The 27124-nt window shown below is 49.6% G+C and overlaps 2 protein-coding genes and 1 long non-coding RNA gene across 3 annotated transcripts; 1 reads left to right on the top strand and 2 right to left on the bottom strand.

The window, feature by feature from the left end:
* Positions 1–916: 916 nt before the first annotated feature.
* Positions 917–6578, bottom strand: LOC131583741 (putative P2Y purinoceptor 10). The gene is made up of 2 exons (XM_058848155.1): positions 6239–6578; positions 917–3099 (listed from the first exon to the last, which is right to left on the bottom strand). The coding sequence occupies exon 2, from the start codon at positions 3047–3049 to the stop codon at positions 1934–1936; it is 1116 nt and encodes a 371-aa protein (XP_058704138.1). The 5' UTR covers positions 3050–3099; positions 6239–6578; the 3' UTR covers positions 917–1933.
* Positions 6579–10167: 3589 nt separating this feature from the next.
* Positions 10168–18727, bottom strand: P2RY10 (P2Y receptor family member 10). Its single transcript, XM_058848171.1, has 2 exons — positions 18218–18727; positions 10168–13145 (listed from the first exon to the last, which is right to left on the bottom strand). The coding sequence occupies exon 2, from the start codon at positions 13141–13143 to the stop codon at positions 12121–12123; it is 1023 nt and encodes a 340-aa protein (XP_058704154.1). The 5' UTR covers positions 13144–13145; positions 18218–18727; the 3' UTR covers positions 10168–12120.
* Positions 18728–18982: 255 nt separating this feature from the next.
* On the top strand, positions 18983–25930 carry LOC131583756 (uncharacterized). Its single transcript, XR_009278585.1, has 3 exons — positions 18983–19116; positions 23824–24030; positions 25633–25930. It is a non-coding gene; the product is annotated as an uncharacterized LOC131583756 (long non-coding RNA).
* The last annotated feature ends 1194 nt before the right edge of the window (positions 25931–27124 follow it).

Below are 27124 nucleotides of genomic sequence, written 5' to 3'. Positions count from 1 at the left end.
CTTTCTTTGGAAGGGGCAAGCTGTGTTGCAGAAATGTCAAGAAAACAAGCTGAAAACAAAGTGGCAAATTCCCGGTGGGAGCTGGAGCTCCTGGGAAACCTGGAGCTGGTGCTGCCAGTGGAGTAAAATTGGAGCCACAATCCAGGGTTTGCTGTTGCTCAGGGGGGCTTATAAATGACCTGTCTGTGGTCATTCAGGGCCACCTGGAGGTCCAGCCCAGCTCCTCGGGGTTGTGCTGCTCCCAAAAAGGAAAAGGCACAGTTCTGGTGAAGATCCTGCTGGTGTGGTTTTACCTGTCTGTGGAAGCTGCCCAGAGACAGTCCCGGCATCGGTGAGGTTTTCTTGGGTTTCCTGTTTTGCCTCCACACTCTGCTGGGTTTGGGCCATCTGAAACAGCATTTTTCCAGCACTGAAAGCTCTTTTTCCCTCCCCCCCAAGCAAACAAGGAAAACATGGCCTTTTGTTATTTATAATTTTTGTGAGAGGAGGAGGAGATTTGGGACAGAATGAGCCCCAGGGCAGCAGCTTTTCTGCCTGCTCCTGGGAATTTCTGCCTGTCTCTGGCACACTTTAAGTACCAAAGCACATTCCTCCAGTTTGTCTGGATCTCCTGTCTGGTCTCCCCCATCCAGCCTCAGTACCCATTCCGTGCTTCCCAGAAACGCTGCACGGGGTGGAAATGTGCATCCAATCATGGCAAAAGCTGTTTTCTATCAATCCTTCTCTGCGTAGGTTTACTTAAAAAATTCCCTGAGGGATTTTTGGGAGAAGGAGACCTCAGAATGGCCACTCTTTGAGGCTTCTCTGAGCCCCAGATTGGGGTGCCCTCCCCAAAATGTGTCACTGCTCTGAGAGCAGATGTGGGGCATAATGAGAATATTTCCAAGCATTTAAAATAATACTTCTGAAGCTCAAACACACACTGGGATCATTTTATTTCCTCAGAGTTTGAAGCTTTCAGGGTGTACTTGAGTCAGTTTTGTAAATTTTCTCAGTACCCAGTGAGGGTTGGGATGGTTTTAGGTGTCCAAAGCAAAACTGAAGGTTTGGATGAGACCTTCAAGTGCAACCACACGTGTCAGGAACATGACAAATAACACAAGACTCCCAATGACAACACAAGAGACACCAAAGACAAGTCCCTGTTTCTGCAGCTCACACCAGAGCTCTGTGAGTTAATGTGCCCTGGGAGGTGTCACATCTCCCTCTTTGCTTGTGGCATATCTGTCGTAATTTGTCTTCCAAATATTGATCCCCCCACATCAGCCGAGTGCCTGTGGCTCCCAGGAGCCAGGTGGATCCTTCTGCTCAGCTCTGGGGGCCTTTTCCAGCAGAGTGAGCTGAGCCCAGTTTGATTGAACCCTCCTTTGTAACACTGATGTGATATTGGTTAATACTCTTTGCTTGGTTATAGTCTTGCAGTCCAGGTTAGGCTGGATTGGACCCGAGTGATGGATTTTTGTAGTGGAAAAAGGTTCAGTTTATGTGGAGATCATGAATGGATCCTGACCCAGAGCCCTGTGTGAGCGTGGTGGATGCTCCAGGTGATGGTGGCTGTAGCTGCCCAGGATCAGGGCTGAAATCCCCAGAGCTGTGCCAAGGCTGAGCCTCTCACTCACAGCTCGGGGTTCACAAGGATCCCCCAAAACAGCAAACATGCAGAAGCACTGAAACACCCAAAACGAGGCACCTGAACACCCGGTTCAGCACAGGGGAAACCTCACCATCAACAACGGCTTTCGAGGGGACAGAAAACGAGAGTCCCCAGCAGCAACAACACCACCAGCAAACCTTCCGGCATCACAACGTCCTGATGGGTCAGGTCCTGGCATCTGCAGCACACAAGGACAATTCCAGAGGGATTTGGAGAGTGGAGCAGGCCTTCCTCACTGCAGCTCTGAGAATCCCCTGCACGGACAGGACTCACTGGCGCTCACGAGATGGACTCCAGGAGCAGCTCATCGGGCGGCACGGGGGGGATGTCCATGCTGTTTATTTGGCCGAAGAACTTGGGAAGAGACCAGAACTTGAGGCGAGGGAGATTCCTCTTCCTGACACGGATGTCGTGGGCGCTGTCGGTGCCGGAGGCGCTGCTCCGGCGGGGCGGGAGCCGAGCCCTCAGGGCCACGCAGCCGTGGCGCAGCAGCTGCGCCTGGAACTCGGAGGTCATGAAGTAGTAGAGGACGGGGTCCAGGCAGCAGTTGAGGCTGGCCAGGCACAGGGAGATGGGGTGGAAGCGCAGCGTGCTCCGGTGCACGGCGCAGTCCCGGATGACGTTCTCGATCACCATCATGAAGAAGGGGAAGTTGATGTGGTAGGGGGTGAAGCAGATGAAGAAGACGGCGGCGCACATGAGGACCATCCTCAGGGCCTTGCGCTTCTCACCGGCGTCCTGCAGCGCCGTGGGGCCCTCCCGCAGGGAATGCCACATCCTCCACGTGCACCAGGCGATGGTGCCAAAGGGGATGACGAAGCCGAACAGCTCCGCCACCGTCACCAGTGCGATGGCGGCCCCCGGGCTGAGCTGCTTCACGCCCAGGTCCGAGAAGCAGCTGTTGATGGAGTTGGACAGGGCTGGGCTCCTGACGATGATGAGGGGCAGGCAGGCGGCCCCCACCAAGAGCCAGACCAGGGCACTGATGGCCACGTCGTAGCGGCGCTTCCAGCCCTTGGCTCGGAAGGGGTGCAGCAGGAACAGGTACCGCTGGATGCTGATGCAGCTGAGGAAGCAGATGCTGGCGTACATGTTGAGGTACTTCAGGTAGAAGCACACCTGGCACAGGAAGCTCCCGAAGGGCCAGCTGTGGTTGATGTAGTAGTAAGTCCGCAGGGGCAGGGACAGGACGTGGGCCAGGTCGGCCACGGCCAGGTTGATCATGAAGATGACGGCTTTGCTCTTCCTGCTGAGGAAGCGGCACAGGACCCACAGGGCAGCGCTGTTGGCCAGCAGCCCCGGGATGAAGATGAGGGTGTAGGTGGTGGCGTAGAGGGTGGACTGGAAGGACATCTGGGGGTAGGAACAGTTCCCGGAGGACACGTTGCTCTCCATCCTGGCCGGGTCTCTTCGCTCATGGGGCAGTCACAGCAGGGGGAGGGGTTCTGGAGTGAGTAAAAAGATGTTGTAAAGCCAAAATCTCTCCATGGAGCAAGCATGATTTAGGACAGAAGAGTCAGTTGTGTGTTGGTGTGTGTACAAGCCAGTGTGCATGGTGGGAAGGGTGACCCCACTCCCAGGGAGTGATTCCAGGCATCCTCCACCCTCCCCTTGCAGAGGTGCTCTGTGGGATCTCGTGAGATTCCCCAATTACAGTGAATACCCTGAGCTCTGTAACATCCATCTCTTGATTGCCAGAGAGCTTCTGCAGCTCCCTGGGCTTTCCAGGACCACTTTTATTTCATCAAGTTTTCCATCACACTCTGTCTAATTGGTGCTCCACATCTACAAGCAGTTGCAGCTGGACTGTAAATAAATAGGGATTTGAAATGGATTTAGGCATTGTCTTTGCAGATCCGTGCAGGGATCTGATGTGAATCGGCAGCAAATGCAATAATTAACATCCCCAGGCAGCTGAGGCCAGGGGAGAGCTGCAGACAGATCCATCAGCTCTGGCTCCAGAGTTAGGGCTGCATTTATAAGTTAATAACTGGCCAAACACACGCCAGTTGCTCTGCTGGTCCTGCTAACTCAATTCCGGCACTCTCGGCACATTGTGCAGGCATCGTGCTGGAGGAGCAGGAATTATCCCCCAGCAGCAGGAATTATCCTTCAGCAACTGCTCAGGACATGCAGGGAGATAAATACAACTCCCCTCTAGTTGAAGTATGAATTCTTCTCCTCGATTTACCCATCCCAGCTCACCCAGTGCTCAGGGGATTTATTAGAGGGTCATGGGGAGTTCAGGTGCTCCTGCTGCTCTCTGGAGAACTGATGGATTTTGCCATTCATGAGCAGATCCCATGGGAAAGAATCTGTTCTTTTGGGAAGAGAGGATTTGGCGGCAGCAGGATACAAACCCAGGAGCTGCAGCATTGTCAGTAATGAACAGTGGGATTTTCCTCTTGGAAATGGAGCCTTCCCTGCCCTTCCCTGCCTGGAGCTGGGGCTAGCAGAGCCCTCAGCACCTCCTGTCACTGTCACCCAGCCCCTCATCAGCAGTAATTAATTAAGAAGCAGCCACAGTGCTGTTTCCCTGAGCCTGGTCCTTGTCACAGGGATGGAATTCCAGGAGTAAATCCATCCCAATGCTTCAAAGTACAGGATGAAGTCTCCTCCATCCTGCTCCTCCTCACCTGGGCAGCTCCTTGGTGGGGTTAACACATTTTCAGGTTCAGGAGGAAGCCATCATTTTAGATATTTTATATTTTTATGCACAGACAAATTTCTGAAATACAGCCCCAGCCTCACCTCTGATGTGAGCAGAGTCAGTGCTCACACCCTGCTTTCCAATCCGAGCCTTTCCCAATCTGCCTTCTTGCTTTTCCTTGTTTTTCCAGTGGAACTGGGGCTGCTGAGTGAGGGCATCTCTCGGCTGCCGACTGTGCCAGAGGTTTGTGATTGCTCCACTGAGTTGGGAAAGGCAGGGGAGAGGGAACATCTGTGCTGAGGGAATACTGGCAAAAAGCTCCTCTGTGCTCCTCACCTGCCCAAAAACCCACGAGGGACTTGTGCACTCAGTCTGTTTAACCCAGGGAAAGGGGTGGCAGGACTTGTCTTCACATCCCTGCAGAAAACAGAGAGGGAAAACTGCCAGGGAGCGCTGGGGAATGCAGCTGTTCCCACCTCCTGTCACAGCTGTCCCGTCACAGAGGTGGCACTTGCTGTGGGCTCATGGAAAGGGTCACAGAGCCCCTGCTGTCCCTGCCACACAGCTCAGCCCAAATCCTACACCTCTTCCTTCCATGGGGAGCCTCCCTGCTGGTTTCCTCCGTGTTTTTGACTTTCCCTGGAGCACAGCAGTGCCTGTTCCTGGCGGGAGGGCTGGGTGATGCTCCAGGTACCGCTCACAGCTTCGGCTGGCAGCGCTCTGGAGGGCACTGGCAGGAAAGCACCAGAGATCCCCACCCTGGGCTGGGGTCAGGCCAGACTTGTTCGCTACAACAATTCCTGGGAAGGTGGAGCTGTACATTTTTTATTGTTTTCCAGTTTTCCCTTTGCCCCATGCCCCTCCAGCTTCCCCGTGCTTTGCTGGTGGTGTCAGGACAGAGATGCTCCTGCAGGCTCTGTCTGAAGTTTTGTTCAGTGCCTTTATAAATCTTCTATAAAATATTCCTGACATTCTTTGATTATTTTCCCTTTTCATCCATGCATTTAAACACGGAGCAGGAGCAAAGAGTGTGGTTGTTTTTTTTTTTTTGGCAAAGCTGAGTTTTAATCAGCTGAAATTCCAGAAGGGAGCCCAATATCAGTGCCCGAGGAGTCAGAGCACCGATTGTGGATACAGCTCCGCCATTCATTAAACATCAAATAACTCTGCAATTAATTGGAGGCCGAGGCAGCTCTTGGAGCACCCGGGGTTGATTTTTGGAGTGTTCCTGGAGGCGAATGTGACTGTGAGCGCTGGAAACCGCCCGGCTCCTGTGAATCAGCCCGTGCCCCACCCAGCCCCACACCACCGGGGTGTTCCTGCATTTACAGCTCCCGATCCATGGGCAAACTCGCCCTCATCTTTTCCATGGGCTGCTCGGACAGCCCAGGCTGAAGCTGAGCTCCAGGCATGGCTGGGGAGAACCCTCCGAGCTGGGGCATGGGGGCAGAGCTGCCTCCCTTCAGCGCTGGGATGCTGGAGGGAAAGGCAGGCTCGGGAAAAAAAAAAAATTAAAAAAAAATAATCAATCCATTTATGGCTTGAAATGAGGTCTTGGTTGAAGTAGTGGAGTTTACTGGAGGCTGGAGTTGCAAGCAACAATTTTGTTTGTTTAATCAAACAAACAAAAAAACAGTAATAGGAAATGCGAAAATAGAGCCGGTGGCTTATGGCAGCCTCTGTCAGTAAGGACAAAATTGAGGTTTTTTGGCTAAAACAGCCTCCCCCACGTCCTCCTCAACACCACAGCCTGTCCCAGGCACCGGCTCCTCTCACCCACCCTCGGAGACAAACTTGTGGGCACAGCAGAAGCGGCTGAGGATGTTGCACCAGCTCCTGCCCGATACCATCTCTTGAACCACAAAGAAGCGATAAAGTCGCTAAAACTGCGCCGGTTTCAGCGTCCTGAAGAAAAGAGCAGAAATTCCACTCACCTTCCTGGGCTTCCCATGCTCCGGGGGGGTCATAGCCGTGCTAGGGAGCGGGAGCAGCCGGCGTCCTGCTCTTATCGCCCGCTCGATTTCTCAGCAACCCCAGCGCCTCCTCGTTCAACTTCCACATGTTTTCAGAATCCTGCCGGCATCTGCAGCCCGGTCCGGTGGCTGCAGAGCAGGAAATCCTGTATTTTGTTTCTCTTTTCCCCACCAAAGGAGTGCAGCGATGACGTTAAAGCCGCTGGGAAGGCGATGACGTCCTTTGGTGCCGGTGCCCCGGGATGGAGAGCGCGGATTTCGGTCCCCTCTGGGCACCGGGGATGTGGGAGGGGATGCTGCCCTTCCCTCCGGCTGTTCCTGCTCCTCTCCGCGGTCACTTTGCCTGGGATGAGCTGTAAAATACAGAAGCAACCTCCCAATAAGTGCTCGCTGGAGGAAAACCGAGCGCTCTGCCAGTGTCAGTTACTGGAAGGGAGTAATTTTCCCTCATTTTCTTGGAAGCTTGGTTAGCCTCAGACTATCAAGGCTGCAAACTAAAGCTGGAGGGTTTGGACTTTATTCCTGAAATAATGTGATGGTTTAAGGTGGAGATTTTCACAAAGTATTGTTGTTTAAAAATCCCATAACGTGCATCATTCCCAATCTTTTTCTTTAATTCCTTTAATTCCCTTCCTATATAATTGCACATATAGAGAGTTTTCATCTGATTTTCTGCCTGCTGAGCATGATCTCCTTTCTGCACTGCTGAAGAAGTGGTGTGATTTCATGGTGTGACTTCTTCTGAGCTGCCTCTTTTCCAGCTGAGCAGTTTTACCTGATATCCAGGGTCACCGCTCACAGCACAGGGCTTGTACAGATAATTTGGCTGTTGGCAACTCTCCCTTCCTGTAAAAACAGAAATATTCTTACCCTATTTTTTGTAAAAGGTTCTCGTAAAATTAACGGGAACAGAACTGTGGAAGAGAAATGAAAGGAGGAAGATCTTATCAACTTCAGTTACGAGCTCAGGGGCTGGGATCAGGAGTTCTGCCACTCACTCAGCTGCCAGGTCTCCTTGTGCCAAGAAATCATGGAACCTGAGAGTGATTTGGACTGGGGACCCTAAAGAGTCTGATTCCAGCACCCCTGCCATGGGCAGGGACACCTCCCACTATCCCAGGTTGTTCCAAGGCCTGTCCAGCCTTGGACACTTTCAGGAATGGGGCAGCCCCAGCTTCTCTGGGCACCCTAAATCCCCATGGTTCTCATCTGCAAGGATTTGAGACCTGCAAGAGCTGTTTGTCGCTCCTGGCTTTTCCTTCTCTTCCAGCAGCTGGTGCAGATCCTGGGAAGAAGGAGCAGCACTCGTGTGTTTGTGGAGCGTCCAGAGACCACAGAAGGGAGGCTGGCACTGTGCCCTGTCCCTCTCCAGAGGGCAGAGGTTAATCCCAAAGTGAAGGGGCTGTTTTATCAGGATATCCTGCCTGGAACATCCTATTTCTGTGTCTGCAGCAGCGTATCCAGCCATCCCTGAACCCTATTTTTAGGTGTTTGTTTCCAGCTGTGCTGCTGGGGAGGGAGATCAGTGGATGTCAGACCCAAGCGAGGGCTTTGTAACCAAGCTGAGCCCTTCCTCTGCTCCTTGGCTTTTTGGAGAACTTTAGCAGAAGATTCCAACATTCCTGGCCATGAAAAGCTGAGGGACTGACAAACCTCAGGCGTCATCCTTCAATGCACACGGATCAACCTCTCCATTCCTCTTCCAACCTGAGCATGTTTTTGTTCAGCATTTCTGTTTCTCTGGCTCATCCCCAATGCTAACGTGCTTTTCACACTTGGCAACACTCCAGCTTCAAAGGCAGAAGACACAAAGGAACTTTTTTAATAACTTTTTAAAAAACTGTGAGACTTTATCTAAGGCCTCCAGATAAAGGTCTCTTCTCCTACAGCCTGGTATCCTGTGGGCAGGGGGCCAAATGCAGATGATCAGCATCTCTCAAGCGCTCAGCATTTAGAATATCTGACAGGATGCACCTGAAGGATGTATGAAAAGCAGGGGAAGGAGGAGGTTTGTTCACACAAAGCAGCTTCACCCTTGTGCAGGGAGCTGAGCAGGGCTGGGTGAGCCCCCAGCTCATTGTCCCTCTCGCTGTCACACAGAGCTCTGTGCAGCAACAGCACTTTGGGAAGCTCTGATTTATTTTACAGCAAATTATTGTCAATGCCTCCCTTACTTTTTGGGCTAAGCCTTTGTCTAATCCACAAACCCAGAGTTTTTGGTTTAAACACACCAGTCGTCCCCAAAATCTTTTAAGTGCAATGAGGTGGTTTCATATTTTTGAACCGTGGAGTTGTTATCCTGCATTTCCAGCATATTTTGTTTTTCCTCAGGGCAGAGAGCTGGTAATTTCATTTAAGAGAAGCAAGAGATACTGCAAGATTCTGCAGCTCAGAACCTGAAGCTGCAGAAAGGCTTTGAATCCCACAGGAGATTTTTCCAAATATGTTTGTTCTCATGGACGGGAGGGCCCTTTCAAACTGCAGAGGAGGTAGCAGACATCTGCTCCTGGTTAGGATGGGGTAGCACTGCAGAGAAACACCTTTCCTTTTGCTAAAAGGTGAATGGCTCATGTTGTAGAGGAAAAGAAATGTGTTTGCCCAGGGCTGTGCCTCGGGGCTGGGCATGGTGCCAGTGCAGGTGGCTTGGAGACCTCACCACATCTCCATCCTGAGCAGTTCCCTTCAGGGTGAGATGCTCCAGCCCCAGGAACCCTTCAGATCCATCTTTCACACCCCTGTGGAGCTGCACCAAACCTCTTGATTTGTTTCAATTCTGCCTTTCTGTGGCATGTCTGTTAAAATATTTTTTTTGTGTCTGCCCAAAAAGGAGGAAAAGTGTTTTTCAAGTCGTGAGTCTGAGCAGCAGGACAAGCACAAGAGATAATCCAGGAGCAACATCATGAAATTATATTTCCTCTTGTCAAAATAATAAACATGTTTTTTGGTCACAGGAAATGGGGTGAATTACAGGAACCTGAGCCAGCCTTGTTGTGCCTCTGCCTGTGTGAGGCAAAGCAGCCCCTGCAGCCCAGGTCCTGGGTCAGATCCAGCACCAGCCAGCTGGGAAGGCAGCTGGAATTCTCTCCTCCTCCTCCTCCTCACTGGAATGCCTGTTTCCTTCTCTTGAGATGCACACTGAGGTTTTGGAAGGCCTGAACTAAAGAGTTTGGATTTCAGGTGTGGGTTTGTGGAGGCCAAATGGATCATCTTGGACTCTCAGAAAACTTCAGGGTTTCCCTGATCTCTCTCTGAGCTCTTTCTCTCTAGGCTGGCCCATCCTGACTGACTTTCCCTGCAGGTTTAACCTCATCTGGCAGCTGAGCCCCACAGAGCTGGTTTATCTCCACCCCAACCAAAAGCAGGGCCCTTTCCCCCCCAGCAGAAGAGGCTTTCAGACAGAGTTATCTGATCCCCTGCACACCACAGGATTGAAAGGGTTGAGTGGGTGACTTTTCCTCACAGGCTGGGGCTGCAGTATGGAAAAGGAGCATTTTGGAGAACCTAAAGGAGTTCAGAGGATGAGTGAGGCAGGAAAATGTGAGGAGTTGCTTGAGGATGTCATCATGGAGATGGGGAATGGTATCCCTGGTGGAGACACCAAATCCATGCTAAGGTTTGGGCAGGAGAGCTGCTGTCACTCCTGGACACTCAGCAGCTGGAGCAGGTATTCCCATGCCATCTTCCACTACCTAGGACACCTTCCCATCCTCAAAACACTTTTAAATCTAATAGAAGTGTGGTAGAATCAAAAATTCAATAAATGACCTCTACTCAGAGTGAAAACAAGCAACCAATCTGTTTAAGAATAATAAAAGTTGCGCTCCTTCGCTTGAACCCTGATCCCAGGAGGGGCTGATCCCACGCAGTTTTCCAGGTACCAGTGATAACTACAAAACTCAGCTGATGTTTGCAAAACAGCCTTTATTTTTCTTTTTTTGAGCATAAGTTCTTGGGAAGTAAAACCCGCAGAATGAGCTACAGAGTTCCCGTAAGTGCCCTCAGCTTGTTTTCACCTGATAGAGGGAGAAGGGTGCGAAAGTGAAGGGACAGGAAACAGCTCCCAGTCACTTGGAGGCTTAGAAAGGTCTATAAAAATTCACAAAACAAGCACTGAAACTGAAGTCTCCTTCCCTGACAACTTGAAACAGAGTGTAGCTTATGAGAGGCTGCTGAACTGACAACAATTGAATTGTGTGAGGTCAGCTCTGCCTTTGGAAGGGGACTCCTTGCAGCGTGTAAACATTTCTTGTGTCAGTGACATCAGAGAGAACATTTCCATCTACTCCAGTGCATCCTACTCAGCCCAAAATCATCTTCTCACACCTGGGAGGAGAACTAGGAGAGCTTATTGTGTTTGTGTCAGTGTCGTTGCCTTTTAGAGGGAAATTGTTGTTTAAATCCCGGTCCTTGGTTTTTTCCCTTTGTTTTTTGTAAAGCAGAGAACTGGGAAAACACAATATACAGGAAATATTTGGCTGTGTTACATTTTAACTCAGTGGAATTGAGTGGTTGGAGTTAAAATACACATAGCAAGTGTTTCTGGTATTTCTTTTGGTTTTGTAGCAACTGTTGCAAGACCTTACAAATTGTTCACATTCTTTTGAAAATATACTGATTTCCAAAGGCAATAAATTGGTGATTGTTCAGCCAAATCCATCCCCGGGTATCACGAGATACCCTTGAAGTTACAGAGTGGGTGGACTTGGCTGAAGAGCCGTAACTAATTAAAAATGAGGGGTAAATTAATCCTTCCTTGTTGCTGCTTTGCATAGTTACCTAAAAATGTAAACATTAGGATCATGACAGGACCTGGTGGAAAAAAAAAATCATAATAATTTATGAATTTAACTTCTGGTCTATCAGTAAAATCACCTTGGCAAGGGCTCTTCTCTTTTTTAAAAGATTCATCAACTGAACAGGTTGAGCTGAGCTTTTCTGGGACAGATTCATCTCAGGTATCTCTGGACCACACACAGAGGGAGTGAGAACCTGAGTGGAACCATCAGCACCATCAAACCCACCTGCACTGACCCCAGGACCACCATGGTCCTGCCCCAAGGGGTCCAAAGGCAAAAGCCACCTGCCCATGTCCCCCTTGCCAGCTTGGAGGGGAGGAAAGTCACCTGGAGCAAGGGAAGGTACCAACTTCTGGATGTTTGAGGAGAATCTGCCTTGCAGAGGGTCTTGCACCAGCTGCAGGTGCAAGTTCTGGGATGTGTCAGCAATTAGGGAGCAAACAGAGCTGGGAGGAGGGAAAGGAGGAGCAGAGCAGGAGGGTGAGTGAGGAAAGGGGGAGCAGAGGTCACTGGTGACCAGTGGGGTGCACCAAACCCAGGAGCACATGGAAACCACCTGCACACCTTCACCTGTCCACAGCCCCCACTCCACAAACCACAAGGTCCTTTGGTTGCTACTGGCCAGCTTTAGGTTCTTGTGTGGTTCTCCCAGAGGAGATCCTTCAGCAGATGTCAGTGTATGAATGTGGGATTGTCTCTGGCTTGATCACAGAGCCTGCAACTGCGAGAACAGAAGAAAAGCCTGGGACTTTTCCATCATTTCCCAGTCCAAGTTTTTTCACTCCCTCCTGTGTATTGTCTAGTCCAGTGAGGTCAGCTGGGGGTGGCACAGGGAGGGGACAGTCACATCTATTGGGTCACTCACCAGATTCCAACACACCAGTCTTAGACAAGGTTTTATCTTCTATAAACTGAAAAAATTCCACTGCCACAAACACCCTTGGACAAACCTTCAGGATCTTCCACAACGGAGTCGGTAATGGAGTATCCCAGACCAGTCTCAGATTTCATATGAAATGCTTTTGTTTCTTCCAAGTGGCCTTCTTCTCATTCCTTCATCGACGAGGCGCTCTCTTTGCTCATGAGCCGGCTCCGGATGACCATGCTGCTGTGCCTGGAAATCTGTTCCTGGAACTCAGAAGTCATGAAGAAATAGATGATGGGATCCAAGCAGCAGTCAAAGCTGGCGAGGCTCAGGCAGAAGGGCTGGGTGTAGAGCGTGATGGTGCTCACGAAGCAGTCGGTGATGACGTTCTCCTTCACCAACATGTAGAAGAAGAAGTTGATGTGGTAGGGAGCAAAACACACGCAGAACACAATGGCACACATGGAAACCATCCTGAGGGCCTTCCTCCTCTCCCCGCTGTTTTCCTGTGGGATATGGAAGCCCCGGATGGAGTTTCTTGTTTTCCACGTGCAGACTAAGATGATGATGAGCGGGCCCACGAAGCCCAGGAGCTCAGCGGTGCCGGTCATCAGCACCGTGCCCACCTTGCTGTCGATCGGCTTCACCTGCAGGTCGGCAAAGCAGCTGGTGGTGTTGGCACCCAGCCCGTGGCTCCTCATGATGGGGAAGGGCACGCAGGCGGCCCCCACCACGAGCCAGACCAGGGCGCTGATGGCCACGTCGTAGCGGCGCTTCCAGCCCTTGGCTCGGAAGGGGTGGTACAGGAAGAAGTAGCGCTGGACGCTGATGCAGGTGAGGAAGCAGATGCTGGCGTACATGTTGAGGTACTTCAGGTAGAAGCACAGCAAGCACAGGACATCCCCGAAGGGCCAGCTGTGGTTGATGTAGTAGTAGATGCGCAGGGGCAGGGAGAGGACGTGGGCCAGGTCAGCCACGGCCAGGTTGATCATGAAGATGACGGCTTTGCTCTTCCTGCTGAGGAAGCGGCACAGGACCCACAGGGCAGCGCTGTTGGCCAGCAGCCCCGGGATGAAGATGAGGGTGTAGGTGGTGGCGTAGAGGCTGCTCTTGAAGGTGATGTCCTGACGGGAGCAGCTCTGGTTGCTCTGGGTCATGACTGGGCTGCTGGAAGAGGCTGTGGTGGTGTAGGGTGGGTGGGTCATTCCTGTGGGGAGAAAAACGGGACGTGAAGGCCAAGACACTGCAAGAGTTGTCAGTGCTCACTTCTGCATTTCCCACATGGCTTTTCAGCACGAAGCAGAGGGTTGGGAATGTTGAAACATGAAACATCCTGGAATGGTGTTCAGAGCTGCCCTGTCAGAGATCCCACTGTTCCCACAGGGACCATTCCTGGTGTGTCAGTCCCAGGAGCACAAGTGAAGCTGTGCCACACTGATCACGGGGCAGCAGGAGAAGCTGCCCATCCTTTGCCATCTCCTCAAGATCTCCTGTGTTTGGTCTCTGGGAGCAAGGCAGGAATACACAGATGAAAGGTGGGCATGTCCCAGCCTCCATCATGGGCATGGCCCTATGCTCAGAGCACGGGTGTCAAGCACTGAATCACAGAATGATTCGGGTTGGAAAGGACCTTAAAACCCATCCAGTGCCACCCCCTGCCATGGGCAGGGACACATTCCACTGTCCCAGGCTGCTCCAAGCCCTGTCCAACCAGGCTTTGAGCACTTCCAGGGATATCCTGGGCTGTGTTGGGCATTATGTGGGTGGCAGGCCTTCTGAGCCCCTCAGAGGACCTCCTGGACCCGCTTCCTCTGGCATTACAGGCACAGAGCACATGCAAAAGGGTAGCAGGGAGTGGGCTTGGAAAATGTGACCGCTGTGAACACAGCCAGTGCTCCTGAAGTGTTCTGTTAATGTATTTAAGAAGTTGGAACACACAGAGACCTGGTCACGCCACCAGCTTCTATTTCTCATCACCATGGCAGCCCCAGTCTGACTCTTTTTTCCGCCAGATAATTTTACTTCTTAGGTACTGCCAATTTCTGCCTCTCGGCCATCAGCAAAATGCCACGTGTTGAACTGTTGGGCCACCTTTCTCTTGCCAGCTTTTGTAACCAGGACCAGTAAATTTGGTAAATTGTCCTCCACAAGGCAACACAGGCAGGAGGAGTTGGGTTTTATCGGGGCTTTCCTCTCAGGGTTATAATTTTCATTACAGTGATTCCTTCCCATGTTGAATATAATGGTTAAAGCTGAAAATCATCTTCATGTGGCACTGCAGACTGATTCACTCCTCTGACTCATTTCCTGCAAGGAGCATTTGCCAGAAAAACTGTCTCTGTAGGTAGAAATTAGTAACTCCTACTCTGTTACTAAAGCTTTTTCCTTCGTTTTACCAAAGGAGTTGAGTTTAGAGCTCTCAGTGACACTGAGCACAAATAGTTCTGTTTTCAGCCTCTTAATCGTTGTGGTGCTGACATTTGGCAGCTCATCCAGACTCTGCTCCAGGCTGCCATGGGAAGGTTGGGATTCAGCCCCCAAAACGCCTGGATGCAGCAAGGTCCCACATGGAACACAGGCAACAAGCAGGGCCTTGTAACTCTGCTCCTGCAGGCTCCCCAGACAGATTATTTTCTTTCTCAGCTTCTCCTTCACGTTCCCACAAACTCCAAAAAGCAAGATCTGCATGTTTATCTCCTGCAGCAGCCTCAGCTTTAGCAGCTCCAGCTGCTCTGAGCACCAGGGAAGTGCTGCCTTTGAGAAGATCTCTGGCTCATCCCCTTCCTTCACCAAGATGCTGGACCCCAGAGCTGCTTTTGTCCCTCCAGGTCCCTCCCAATCCCCCTCACCACACACAGGATGGGACAGGATGCTCTGCTCCGTGTTCCCCATCCCAGCAGCCCCATCCAGGACACCACAGCCCTGCCATGAGGCCAAAGCAGGCCCATGAGGAGGGAGAGGCTCAAACCGTGATGGAAACACAGAAGAAAGATTCCTTCACGGATTTACCTGCCCTGAGAAGCAGCAATGGAGGCCTCCTGCTCTCCACCCTGGAGTTGTCAGGACAGGGAGTGAACAGGGGCTGGAGCTGAGCATGGGGGTGTTCCTCCCCTCAGAGAGGTGGGTGTGGGATACAGCCCTTTTCCTGGGAGAGCTGGGAATTTCTGCTGCTCGGGAATTCATCCTTTTCCAGCTGTTGTCCAGCTGGCCATGGCCTTGTCTCTGGTAAAAGCACTGCCCACTGCCCCTTCTGTCCCTTCAGGTCACCTCTCCCTTTGCCAAGAAAGCATTTTTCAAGTCCTCATCTGCCTGGTTTTCCTTGGAAGTCAAAGCTGGAAGGTCTGCCTGCTGCTCCTCCAGACACAGCTGCTGGATGGCCATTAAAACCACACAGGATTAAGTACATCTGCAAAATGTTAGATTTTAAAGACACTTTTATAGTTAATTACCTGATTAAATGCTGGCCAGTACATGCAATCTCTTCAGTCCAATGAGTGACAGCAGCCAATTTGCTTATCAAGGTTCTTAAATACAGCCAGGCCTAATTTAATCCTTCCAACCCCGACTATTCTGTGATTTAGGTCTCATGTGACACTGAGGACAGCTGGGGTGATGGGATGAGGTCTGCTGACTCAAACTGGGCTCTGACCAGAGGTTTTAGGGCAAACTGCTGTGTCCAGGATGTGTCCCTGGAGCACGGGGGTGATGCTGAGGGCACACCCTCCATCCCAGAGCTCAGCTTGGCTCTCTGGTGGGACAAACCCTGCCCAGGGCCTTGGGGGAGCCCAGAGCATGGAGAGCTCCCCCTCATCCATCACCTTCAACTTCTAATTGTCCACAAGGGGTCAGAGTTCATCTGAATTTCATTTCTTGGCTCTCTTTCAGCTATTTTTCTCACCCCCAGGTGTTGTGTGAGTGACAGCAGTGGGAGCTCTCCTGAGTCCACCGTGCCATCATTTAGGAAAATCTCAAACTGAAAACATCCAGTGTTGCTGAATAACTGATATTAGGGGGAAAAAAATGCTCCCAGGAGTGAGCCTGGTTGCTGGTATCTTTTCTGATGATCTTTAAAGGTCTTTTCCAACCCAAGTGATTCTATGATTCAGTTTGCAGGTAGAGGGGTCCTGAAAAGCTGCGCTTTGATGGAGATCATGGAGCTTTGGTGAACCTTGGGGCCAGGAGGTTATAAAACCCATCCTGCAGATGATGTCCCAGCCCCACCACCCCAGCAGATCTAACTCAGAGACTGGGAACAGGGGGTGGGTGCCCTGGAGCCAGAAAATCCCTCTCTGCATTCAGGGAACTCAGGGTCTGAGCAGGGTGACCTGAATGGCGGTGCACACAATTAATACACTACCATAATTAATATGCATGGGGTGGTGTCTGCTGGCTCATCAGCAGGGCCCTTTCTGAGGATGAAGGATTTCATTACAAAGCCATAAAAACATAATGAGATTAAACCATCTCCTTAATCAAAATGCACCCAGACACGCACAGGGCACCACAAAATTACTGCATTTCTGCCTTTCCTGTCACTTTGGCTCAGATCGAGGCTTAATCCCACACCAACCCCTTCTCTTCCCACTTGTGCACAAAAGCAGACACTTGAGATACCACTGAGGGTGCTAAAATTCCATCTCCAAAGTCCTTCACTGCCTGGTGGGTGCGCAGCACAGGCTGCAGAAGACTGAAATCTCCAGTAGATTTTATTAGTGCTCATTTACATCTTGCAGAGAGGTGGCTCCCACTGCAACATTGCTTCCAGAATATGAATCTTTTTTTAAAAAAAAAGCAGTATCAAATAAACACACCAAGATCCAACCACTATTTTCTCTATTTCTGTGAGATTCTGTATCCCTGATGCTGTTGCAATAAGGATATGAGAAGTGAGCATGTTATTACTGGAGCTTTGGAAACTCAGCATAGCATTCCTTGGAAAAAGATGTTCCTCTGGATAGGCTGAGAAGCACAGAGATGTCATTCCAGAGTCCTGGATCTGTCTGAGGTGCCCACCAGAGCCGGGTTAATTGATTTGATTGGGGCACAAACATTTCCATGCTCTGCTCTCAGTGCATGGCCGTGACGCCGGAGTGAAACCTCTGCACTCGGAGTGGAACATTCTACAGTTAAAGGTGCTTTTTTTGGCTCTCTTTCACAGAAAAAGAGCGGGTCTGGGCTGTCTGCTGTATTTTCGTTTTGCAGCAGTGGTGGAAGTCCTTCCTGCAGCTCCAGCAGAGACACCAACAGCCCCCTCAGGGCTGGCTGCAGGCTGGGAAAGGGCTGTCCCACAGATGCACTCCCCTCATGGATGGAATTCCCATGGCTGATGATGTTAGCACCTGGATCAAAGTCTTTTACTTTTCACAAAGTCTTTTCACTTTTACTTGACACCAAAAATATGCCCTTGAAAGGAGTCCCCATTGTCCCTGCACAGCTCTTGCTCCAGCCTGCTGAGGAATCCCCTCCTGCAGATCCTGACTCGCCTGCTGGGAGATTCTCTCTTGATCCACTTGCAGAAATCTCAGATTCAGGGGCCACCCACTCTAAATCCTGTCTGTGACCACCCCACAGGATGCTGCTGGGCTCCCAGCACAGCTGAGCTGCTGCTGCACGTGAAAGCAAAGCCAGCAGAAATGCACCTTTTACAAAGTACTGCACAAAGTCCAGTTTAAAACCTTCAGCCCATGAAGTCAAGTTTTAATCCACAGCAGTGACTGTGGTCTGGATTAAGAATTTGAACCACCTCAGAATTTTCATTAGCAAAAGCAAGTCCAAGCAATCCCGCTATTTTTTGTCATTTTATATCCCCTCACTATTGCAAATTTCCTCCTGTTGCTGCTCACTCATAGAGCCTTAGATGGCACAAAGATGGGCAGCACGTGGATTTTATGTTATGGCAATAAAAATCCCCTTTGGAAAAACCAGATTTGCATGTTACCCTTATTGTCAAGTATGACTTTAAAATAAAATATATTCCCAGAGGAATCAGGCAAGAGATGGGAATTATCCCTATTAATGACACTGGAGAACTGTTGGAGCATCGTTAATTGCCCACGCCTGACGTTTATTTTTGCAGGCACAGCAGCTGCTGTTTGAGCTCCTCCAAGCATTGAACACCCTGAGCATTGGCACACGAGGAGTGTGCAGGGCTCCAAGTGCCACAAATCTCCTGCTGGCAAGAGCCACCCCCAAGGAAAAGCCGGAGGAAAGGGACGTTTCTGCAGGAAGCAGCAGGGGCGCGGTTCTGGATGGCAAGGAGAGGGTTTGAAGCAGCCTTACCTTGGCAGGCAGAGCCGAGTTCGGCGCAGCCGAGTGCTCAGGAGGAAGTGGAATGTCCCCTGCACCACTGTTGACACCAGCGAGGGGACCTGGGTGACATCACGAGGTGCCACAAAAGGTGCTGCCTTTGCCGGTGCTGGGCTGTGGCTCCAGCCCCGCTCCCAGCCCTGCCAGCCCAGTCCTGGTCAGGTGTCCCCACAGTGACCCCAAAATGGGGTTATGTGCCTTTGTCCCAGCTGGTTTCTGTCCTGTGGCTCTGCTGGCTTGGCTCGGCACCCACTGGGAAGATCCCAAGGGAGCTGGGTGCAGGATACCCCTTCCTCCTCTCCAACTCTTCCTCCTCTCCAGCTCTTCCTCCTCTCCAGCTCTTCCTCCTCTCCAAGCAGAGCTGTGAGCAGACCATGGGAACGCTCCCGAGGTTTCTGCCTGCTCCTGCCTGGCAGCTCAGCCCTGCTGTCTCCTCCTGCCCCTGGGGGTGAGGATCTGCTGGGTGCTCTGCTCCAGCTCGATCCTCCTGCACATGAGGTCTGACTTCCCAATGGCTTTTTTTAGCACAGTGTGAGCCTTGGCTGACATTTCTCCTGAACTAAATAAGTCCCCGACTCGATTTACACTCACTCACCCTGCCAGCAATGCCCAAGGGTGGCACTTCTGACATTGCTTCAAGGAACAGGCACGGATCCAGCCTCACCTTATCCCAGGGGATAAATACACAGCTGGGGGTGCAGCTTTACCCCTGTTTGGATTTTCAGAAAGCCACCAGGAATCTGCCCTGCTTTGCCTCTCTGGGATCTGGCTCTCAGCACTCGACTGTCCCTGTCCTCACCAGCTCTGCTCTGTCATGCTTTGAGAGTGTGAAGTCAAACATCACAGCAGCTCCTACCTGACATGGGAACCATGTGAGTATTGATGTCTGACAGCTCAGAAACCTCAGAAACCCAAAACTGTTGGCTCTCATTCAGGTAATTCCACATGAGCACCCCCTTAAATGCAGTGCCGTGCTTTCCAGATGGTCTCGTTCCCATCAGTTGTCAAAGGAGGTTGGTAGAAGTTGGGAGTTTGCCAGGTGTTTGTTTTAAAATTATTTATATGGACCTTTTGAAAAGCAATAGTGAGGTTTTGGCTGGTGCTGCAGTGTTTATCAGCACATCCTGTTTAGCTGTTTATATTTTTCCTCAGCAATGGAAACATATTTGCTGGAATTCATCCAATCACAAAATTTTCTTTCACATAAAATCACTGCACTCTGCAGCCTGGCAAGCTGAGAATTTGGGAACAGCAGTCCCCTAACTGACCCAGCCAGCATCTGTGGAAATCAAACGTTCATAGAATCACAGAATCATGGCATGGTTTGGAATTGAAAGGAGTTTAAAGTTTTTCCTGTTCCACCCCCTTCCATGGGCAGGGAGACCTTTCCCTATCCCAGGTTGTTCCAAGCTCCATCCAACCTGGCCTTGGACACTTCCAGGGATCCAGGGGCAGCCACAGCTTCTCTGGGCACCCTGTCCCAGGGCGTCCCCACCCTCATTATCAGCCCTTGTGCAGATGCTCTTCTCTGCAGGAACCTCCATCCAGGACAGGCTTGACCGATCTGAGCAAAAGCCACAATCCTTGTAAAGAAAAAGGAGAGGGAGAAGATGCAGCTGCTGTTGCTGCCTTTCCCCACAGCCATAAATTGGTCTGGTTTGGGGCAGGTTGTTACATCAGGGTTTTAGGACCAGGTAGGAAATTTAAAAGCACAACTCCTTGCACCTGCAGAATATCCCGCTGAATTTCTTTTTCCTAAAGTGCAGTTGCAGAGGATCTGAGCCCTGTTTATTGGGTAGTTTATCAGTTATCCTGCAGACAAAGGCTCAGGAAGTGGCTTTTTCTGCTGATTAACCAGAACTGCCTGGAGATTTTGCAGACAGTTATGCTGGGTGCGATGGAATTTCCCTACAGAGCTCCTTGCCCTCATTATGAGGGTAAAACTTCGGTTTGTGCAGCAGAAGCTCTTCCTTCTCTTGGTTATGGCTTCCCAGAAATATTCATTACCACAATTACCTGGATTAAAGGAGAGCTTGGATCCTGCAAGGCCACCTGGACTTCGGTGCCATCATCATGGGACAGATAGTTGAGCAATGCCGTGTTTTTAACTCAAAAAAACAGCTCCAGCTTTGTCTGTTCGCTGTTCAGGAGCTGGGTTTGATGTGCAATGATCCCAAGTAGAATGAAGTTTCCATGCCTTTTCCATGCTTCTGTTTCCTTTCCAAATTCTTTCCCCAAATCCAAAATTAAGTGGCTGCTCTGTGGCTTTTTTTGTGGTTTAGTCCATAGAACTGTAACTGGTCTTTTAGAGGTTTTCCACATCTTCAAGGGGAGAAATCAAATAGGGAAAAAAACTCCCATAGAACAAATTACAGCCCTTCAGTAGGAACAAGAGGAAAAGTGGCTGCATTTCTAAATTATTATTGAGATAGGTGTGTAATTTATGAAAATGTATTATTTAGTATCTAGAAAACATTAATATTGTGCATTGTATAATCTTATTAACATAGCAATATTCATAATAGCCCATAATTATTAACATTTTTCTAAAATTCCAGAATCCCAGGAAATTTGGATGGGAAGTGACCTCAAAGTCCATTCAGCTCCACCCCCTTGCTGTGGGCAGGTTCATGTTCCACTATCCCAAATTGCTCCAAGCCCCATCTAACCTGGCCTTGGACACTTCCAAGGATGGGGCATCCAATAAATAATAATACTATAGGATGGAGCAGCCAATAAATAACATAAAGATTGAGATTTCATGTCAATGTTCTTTTTTTTTCCTGTCAAGCCTTTGGAGTGTGGAAAAGCAGACATTCAACAAAAGATCACAGCGAGAAATTTATCTAAGTGTGGTCAAAAGCTGTACTCTGACAAGGAGAAAATAAATAACTGTATCCTGATTCAGTGATTCTTCCTATGGAGAATTCAAAGGATTATTTAAAGGAGAGTGAAATGTTTATGTGGAGGTTAAATTACACAATCAGACAACAGAAAGAGGAACAGAGAATGACAAACATTTCAAAATTCTTCCCTTTTATTTCTGCTTTTTGGGCCTCAAGCTGATAATAATTTTTCTCTCACAACAAAAAGGAGCAAGAGGCACATGGAAAAAGTCAGAACAGGGTGTTCTGTGAGAAATAACTTCTAATTACCTGCATTTTCTGGCCACTGAAATATCATTGCTCATTAGTGCCTCTCTCTCTGCTGTTACAGATCTACAACTGTACCAAGTCGTTAACTCGCGTCGTTAACGATTTCCTCTGCCCCCAGCACAGACACACACGTTCCTCCTGTCCAAAAGAGAGGCTGATTCTGTTCCAAAGAAATCGATTTTTAATTCAAAACAGCAGCTTTTCCTAAGAGAGCTGCCCAGTAGCTCTGTCTCAGCCCATCCCTACATCCCACGACAGCCGTTCCCTTCCGTGGGCGCTTGGAATTGGGGATAAATAACCAGCTGAAAACGTCCACACCGAGGGTTTCTACAAGAACAAAAATATTCCTCCCTGAGAGCAGAAAGAGAAAGGACATCTTGGAATGCTGGTGCCCAAACCCTTGGAAGCTCTCCCTGGATTTTATTCAGAGCAGCTGAGCAGCTTTTCCAGTGAGGGATCCAGGGTTCGCCAACGCCAGCCACAAAGATTTGCCCGTCAGAACCTTTGCTCTTTGTCAGAGTCATTTACTTCCTAAATTTGGGGTTTTAGCAGGAACTAAAAAGGAGCAAACGTGTCTTCCCCTCTAACCAACCAGAGCCTCTGACAACTATTTTCCATGCAGCTGGTGCTAAAAATAAGGATTGGTTTTCTTTGCTGAAACTTCTCCTTCATCCCTTGCAGTGCAGAATCCCTTGACAGACAGATTCCAGCAGCCTTTTTGGAAAGGATAAATGAAAATTTTGAGGGAGAGGGACCTGGGGAGGAAAATGAACTCTTAGTTTTGCCTGTGGTGGTTTTAATTTCTTTGCCCAATTTAGTTTCTTTGCAAAAGTTCTGTTCCCGAGGGGGTCTTTGTGGTGGTGAGTTACCCTGGAGCAGCTGCCACAAGCTGGCACATGAAACTCCTTTTCCTTAGGTGCACAGGGAATTGAGTTTGTGCTCCTCCTGGAGCTTTATGCTACAGCCATTGCTCTAGTTCTCCCAGGGGAGAATCACCAGCACAATCTGGTGAGATCCAGCTAAATGTGAAGGTTATAATTTGTTAATTTAGAGCTTCCAGCAAAAAGAACTACTGCTGGTGGAATATCAGCCTCAGAGAACCAACTCAGCCTGGAACTACCTCCTGGAATCCTGTCACCTCTCACCCACAGGTGACTCACCCCTCTGTAGAGGCAGGACGAGTCTGAGAGTTGTGAACTCGGACACTTCCCAAACCATCCTGGGATTCCATGATCCAAAAGCCAACACCCCAAATATTGTCTGTGACCCCGGTGCAGCCTCCCCATGAAGGCTGCAAAGACAAGGGTGAGAATTTTCATGAGAACTGGAAGACAAAACCCAGTGAACTCCGTGGGGAATTCCCAAGACCGGAAAACCCCCTCCCAACAAATATGATCAACCCCAGTCATGTTCTTCATCACATTTTCTTCATGAGGCTCTGCTTCCCCTTTCACTTCATCTGGAAACAGCACCCAAGACTCCAGCAAAGTGAGAACCTGATTGCATTTAAAAATTAGGAGAGTTTTAGATGAGCTTTTGGGAATAAATCCTCCCCTGTGAGGGTGAGGATGCCCTGGCACAGGGTGCCCAGAGCAGCTGTGGCTGCCCCATCCCTGGAGGTGTCCAAAGCCAGGCTGGACTCGTTCTTGTCAGGTTATCCATGGAATCACAGGACGGTTTGAGCTGGAGGAGACCTTAAATCTCATCTCATTCCAACCCTTTTCCATGGGCAGGGACACCTTCCAGGTGTCCTCCTAGACTAGGTTGCTCACATCCCTGTCCAGCCTGGATTTGGAAACAGTCAGGTCCCATGAAGGACACGTGTGGGGTGTGTTACAAGCATGAACAGGCTCAGGCCTGGGCCTAAGATATAAATCTGGTCAGAGGAAATAAATAATTCCCACACCATCAACAACTGACAGCAAGAAATCAACAGCAGCAGTTGTGTCCCAGGTCTGCTCTGGGTGCTCCTGGCTGGGGAAGGACTCCAAGGAAAATGATTCCTGGGAGAAAAGAGCCTTGTGAGACATTTTATCATTTCAGTAAGGTCAGAAACACTGGCAGCACGTACAGATCACAACAGCTACAGCCCAGATTTCGCTGCCTGATTGGAATAATGAAAAGCCATGAGATGGTTTTCCTCTATCGCTGCTTCCCAGGATTCTAAATGAGCAGGACAAAGTCCTGGGAGCTGGTTTGATTTCCGTGCCCAACAGCAGAGGAGCAGTGATGTGTGTAGATGTTGATGGGACAGTTTGATTTTAGCTCTTCCCGAGAAACATCATCTCAGCATCATCTGTTTGGGGGTTTTTGGTTTATAGAATTTTTGGTCAGCTCTCAGTCCTGCTCCAAGTGCCTGCATGTGCCTGGATTCTGCTGAAGCCAAACCCCACCAGTCACAAACTCCAACTTTTTGCCCTCCAGAGCTACAACTGAAGACCTTCAGTTCAGCAAGCTGTCAGCTAAGGAGAGCTGGGAAGGAGCTGTGCCATCCCACGAGGTGGATTTGTCTCCTGGGAGGAGCAGAGCAGGAGCCAGCAGCTCCTTGAGCCTTCTTCCCATCTTGGAGAGCGCTGTCCTTCGCTCAGATCCCACAGGGATGTAAATCCAGCTGAGTGTTGGAAAGGATGAGTAAGTCTTTACTCTTACAAGAGCTCCTTTGGATAGAGGAGTCAAGATTTCCTTGGCAGCCAAAATTCATTGGCTCTGCTGGATTTTGCCTCTTGTTTTGACGGTTTCTCCAGTAGCTCTGTGTTTAGGTTCACTCCTTGTTTCTATTTGCTCTTTCAAATCTGTCTTTGGCTCCTCAGTTTTCTGTGACACCTGGGGAGGAAAAGCAGCACAATCATATCCAAACTCTGTTTGCAGCATCCCAGTCTCACAGAAAGAATCCTTCAGATTCTGGGAATCAAGCAACAGTTAACTTACACCCTATTTGTCCAATGTTTTTCCTTAATGTTTCACTTTTTAATTTCATTTTCTATCCATAATGTGGATTGCATCAAACTATAAATTCCTTGGATGGTATTTCTGAACAGGGGGTATCACTTGCTATAAGGGATTTACTCTAAATGGATGTTTCTAAATGTGTATTCCCAGATTCAGGAGTTGGGAGAAGGAATATTTTCTGCCTTTGGGTCAGTCTAAATTGATCTCCCCCCATATTCCTGCTGTACTCAGAGAGGGAAAGCACAACTTCCCTTGAACCAGTACCACAACTTTTCTGGGGTAAAATCCAAACCTTAACTGGCAAAATCCCATTTTTTTTAGGGACATCTCCTGCAGACACATCCCACAAACAATGAGCAGTTTAGCTGAGATACCTCCTCAAGGCACCAGATCCCAGGAATCCTCCCTCCCTGGAAAAAAACAAATATCCCACAAATCCTTCCATTTGTCATTGGATTAGAACTCTCAAATCTTGCTGCTTTTAAATGAGAACTTTTGAGAATCCATTTGGGAGACTGAGAAGAGGATTTTGGGACTGGGACAACTCCACCTTTAAGATTTGTTGAGAAAGTGGAGCATAGGGGAGGCTCCTCATGCAAAACATCCCAATGAGAAGTGAGAGAGAAAAAACATTCAGAATTGGCTTCTTAAATCGTCTGATTTTAGATTAAAAGCAAAGTTCCTCCTTTCCCTTCCTCCCTGAAATCAGGGGAAGAATCCACAACAGCCCAACGATTCCCTCATAAATCAGGATATAGATAATCCCAGTTAGCACTGGGCTCTGACTGGGAAATTATAATCACCTCTGAATTAGAACTTTTCACTTTCTCATTTCAGGCTGAGTTATTGGGGTTTGGGTTTTTTTATTTGGGTCTGGTTTGTTATTTTTGCTTGCTGAGTTTACATAAAACTTTGGGGTTGGGTTTTTTGCTGTCTTCTCTTCATAAGCAGAACCCAGGTGTTTCCTGGATTCGTCAGCAACTCTCAAGTTCCTCTTCCACCTTGATATCAGCCCCATCTCTGCGTTTCCCAGGACGTCTCATCATTTTTTGTGTCTGGATAAAAAACCCTTTGTAGTCACCACATAACCAAACACCTCATCCAGAAGAGCTGCAGCTCATAAATTCATAGTGCAATCACTTTATTCTGAGAACTCTTGTACAGGTGGAGGGGGACGAAAAAAGGAAATTGCTGGTTTGTGGTTGAGACATCAGTGAAACTGTGTAACAGCATCAAGATGCAAAGATCAGCTCTGCTAATTCCTTTTTCTTCCTTTCTTCCCAGCTTGAAGGAGAGCTGAAGTCTGGAAGAAGCTCTGGGCAGTCGCTGGATCAGGGATTTTGAATTAGCCTCGTTAACGTGCATTAATTAGATTTCTGCAGAGCCAGAGACATCAGGCTTCAGGAAAACAATATCCTGCCTTTTGTCAGCAGCCTCACAGATGCTCCAGAGGAAGGGGAGCTGTGCCCTCCCCAGGGCCAGCAGCTCCAGGAGGGACATTCCAGAGGGAGCCCCAGCTGGGGATGCTCAGACAGCCCCAAAAACAAGAAGTGGTGGAAGATGCTGCCGTGGGAGAGGTGTAGGAAAGGGATAATAATAATAATAATAATAATAATAATAATAATAATAATAATAATAATAATAATAATATCCTGAGCAGCCCTGGGCTGGCAGGTGGCAGCAGGGACATGGTGTCACCACGGCCCCTGAGCAGTGACAGACACAGGGGCAGGTGCAAGTGAAGCCAGGCAGAGCCTGCAGGCAGGAAATGCCCATTATTTGCTCACAAGTTGTTTTTTCTCTTACCAAAACCACTCTTAAGAATCCCAAGTCTTTTGTTCAGCTTCAGCCTGAGTGTCTGGGAGTGTCCTTGCTGAGGGAAAGGCCACCAGGGGGGACAGGAAAGGATTTCCCCATAGGGGTTACCAAAGACAGCTTGGAGGGGAAAATGCTTTCTTTCTAAACAAAAGAGTAAACTTGGCCAAAAAGCTGATGAGAGTGGCACAGGGGCCTGCCTGAATTCCCTGGGGTTTCCCATTCCTTCAGGAAATACTCACTTTGGAGTGGCAAGTTGGGAATTCTGTCCCTTTATATAGATTTGGCCATTCCTCCCCACTGCTCATCCTGACGTGTTTGACTGGAGTGAGACTGCCTGCACCAGGACCCAAACCCACCCTGGCGTGTTGGATAATCCCATGGGACACAAATCCCACCTGTCCCTGTGCTGCTGTGAACCTTTTCCCTCAGTGTTCAGCAGCAAGCAAGGGCTGCAGAAATGCCCAGAGAGCTGCAGAAATATCTCCACACCTCCTGCTCCGTGTGTTTCTGCAGCCCAGAGCCTGCTGTGGTTTTGTGCAGCTGTGGCTAAACTGTCATTAGCTCCCAGGTCTGCAGGCCACCGAGCTGTGACAGAAGGGTTTGTGTATTAAACAACAATTCTGATTATTTGAGCACCTCGTGGCCCTTCAGCCCACCTGGAGGGGTGTGGGGTGAGCTCTGCTTCACAGATAGGACCAAGAAACAGCAAGGGCTAAGATATTTCTGAATTATTCTTCTAATTTCTCATGTAGGGTTTGGTCCCTTTGTCCCCAGCCCTTTGTGGCTCCGTTGGTTTTGGCTCTGCTTTGGAGCTGCCTGTCCTGATGGGAGCCCTTCCTGAGCACGGGCTCAGCCCCATCCCTGCACCCCAGGAGTGGATGCACCATGGGCCAGAACACAGCCCCCAGAACATCCTCACGGATTTTAGGGTCTTTCAACCTTCCCAAAGGCCACAGCA

This window comes from Poecile atricapillus, chromosome 12 (assembly GCF_030490865.1).
Source record: "Poecile atricapillus isolate bPoeAtr1 chromosome 12, bPoeAtr1.hap1, whole genome shotgun sequence".
Classification (NCBI taxonomy): Eukaryota; Metazoa; Chordata; class Aves; order Passeriformes; family Paridae; genus Poecile; species Poecile atricapillus.
Note: the sequence above shows the minus strand (reverse complement) of the source record. Positions and strands in the feature narration are given on the sequence as shown.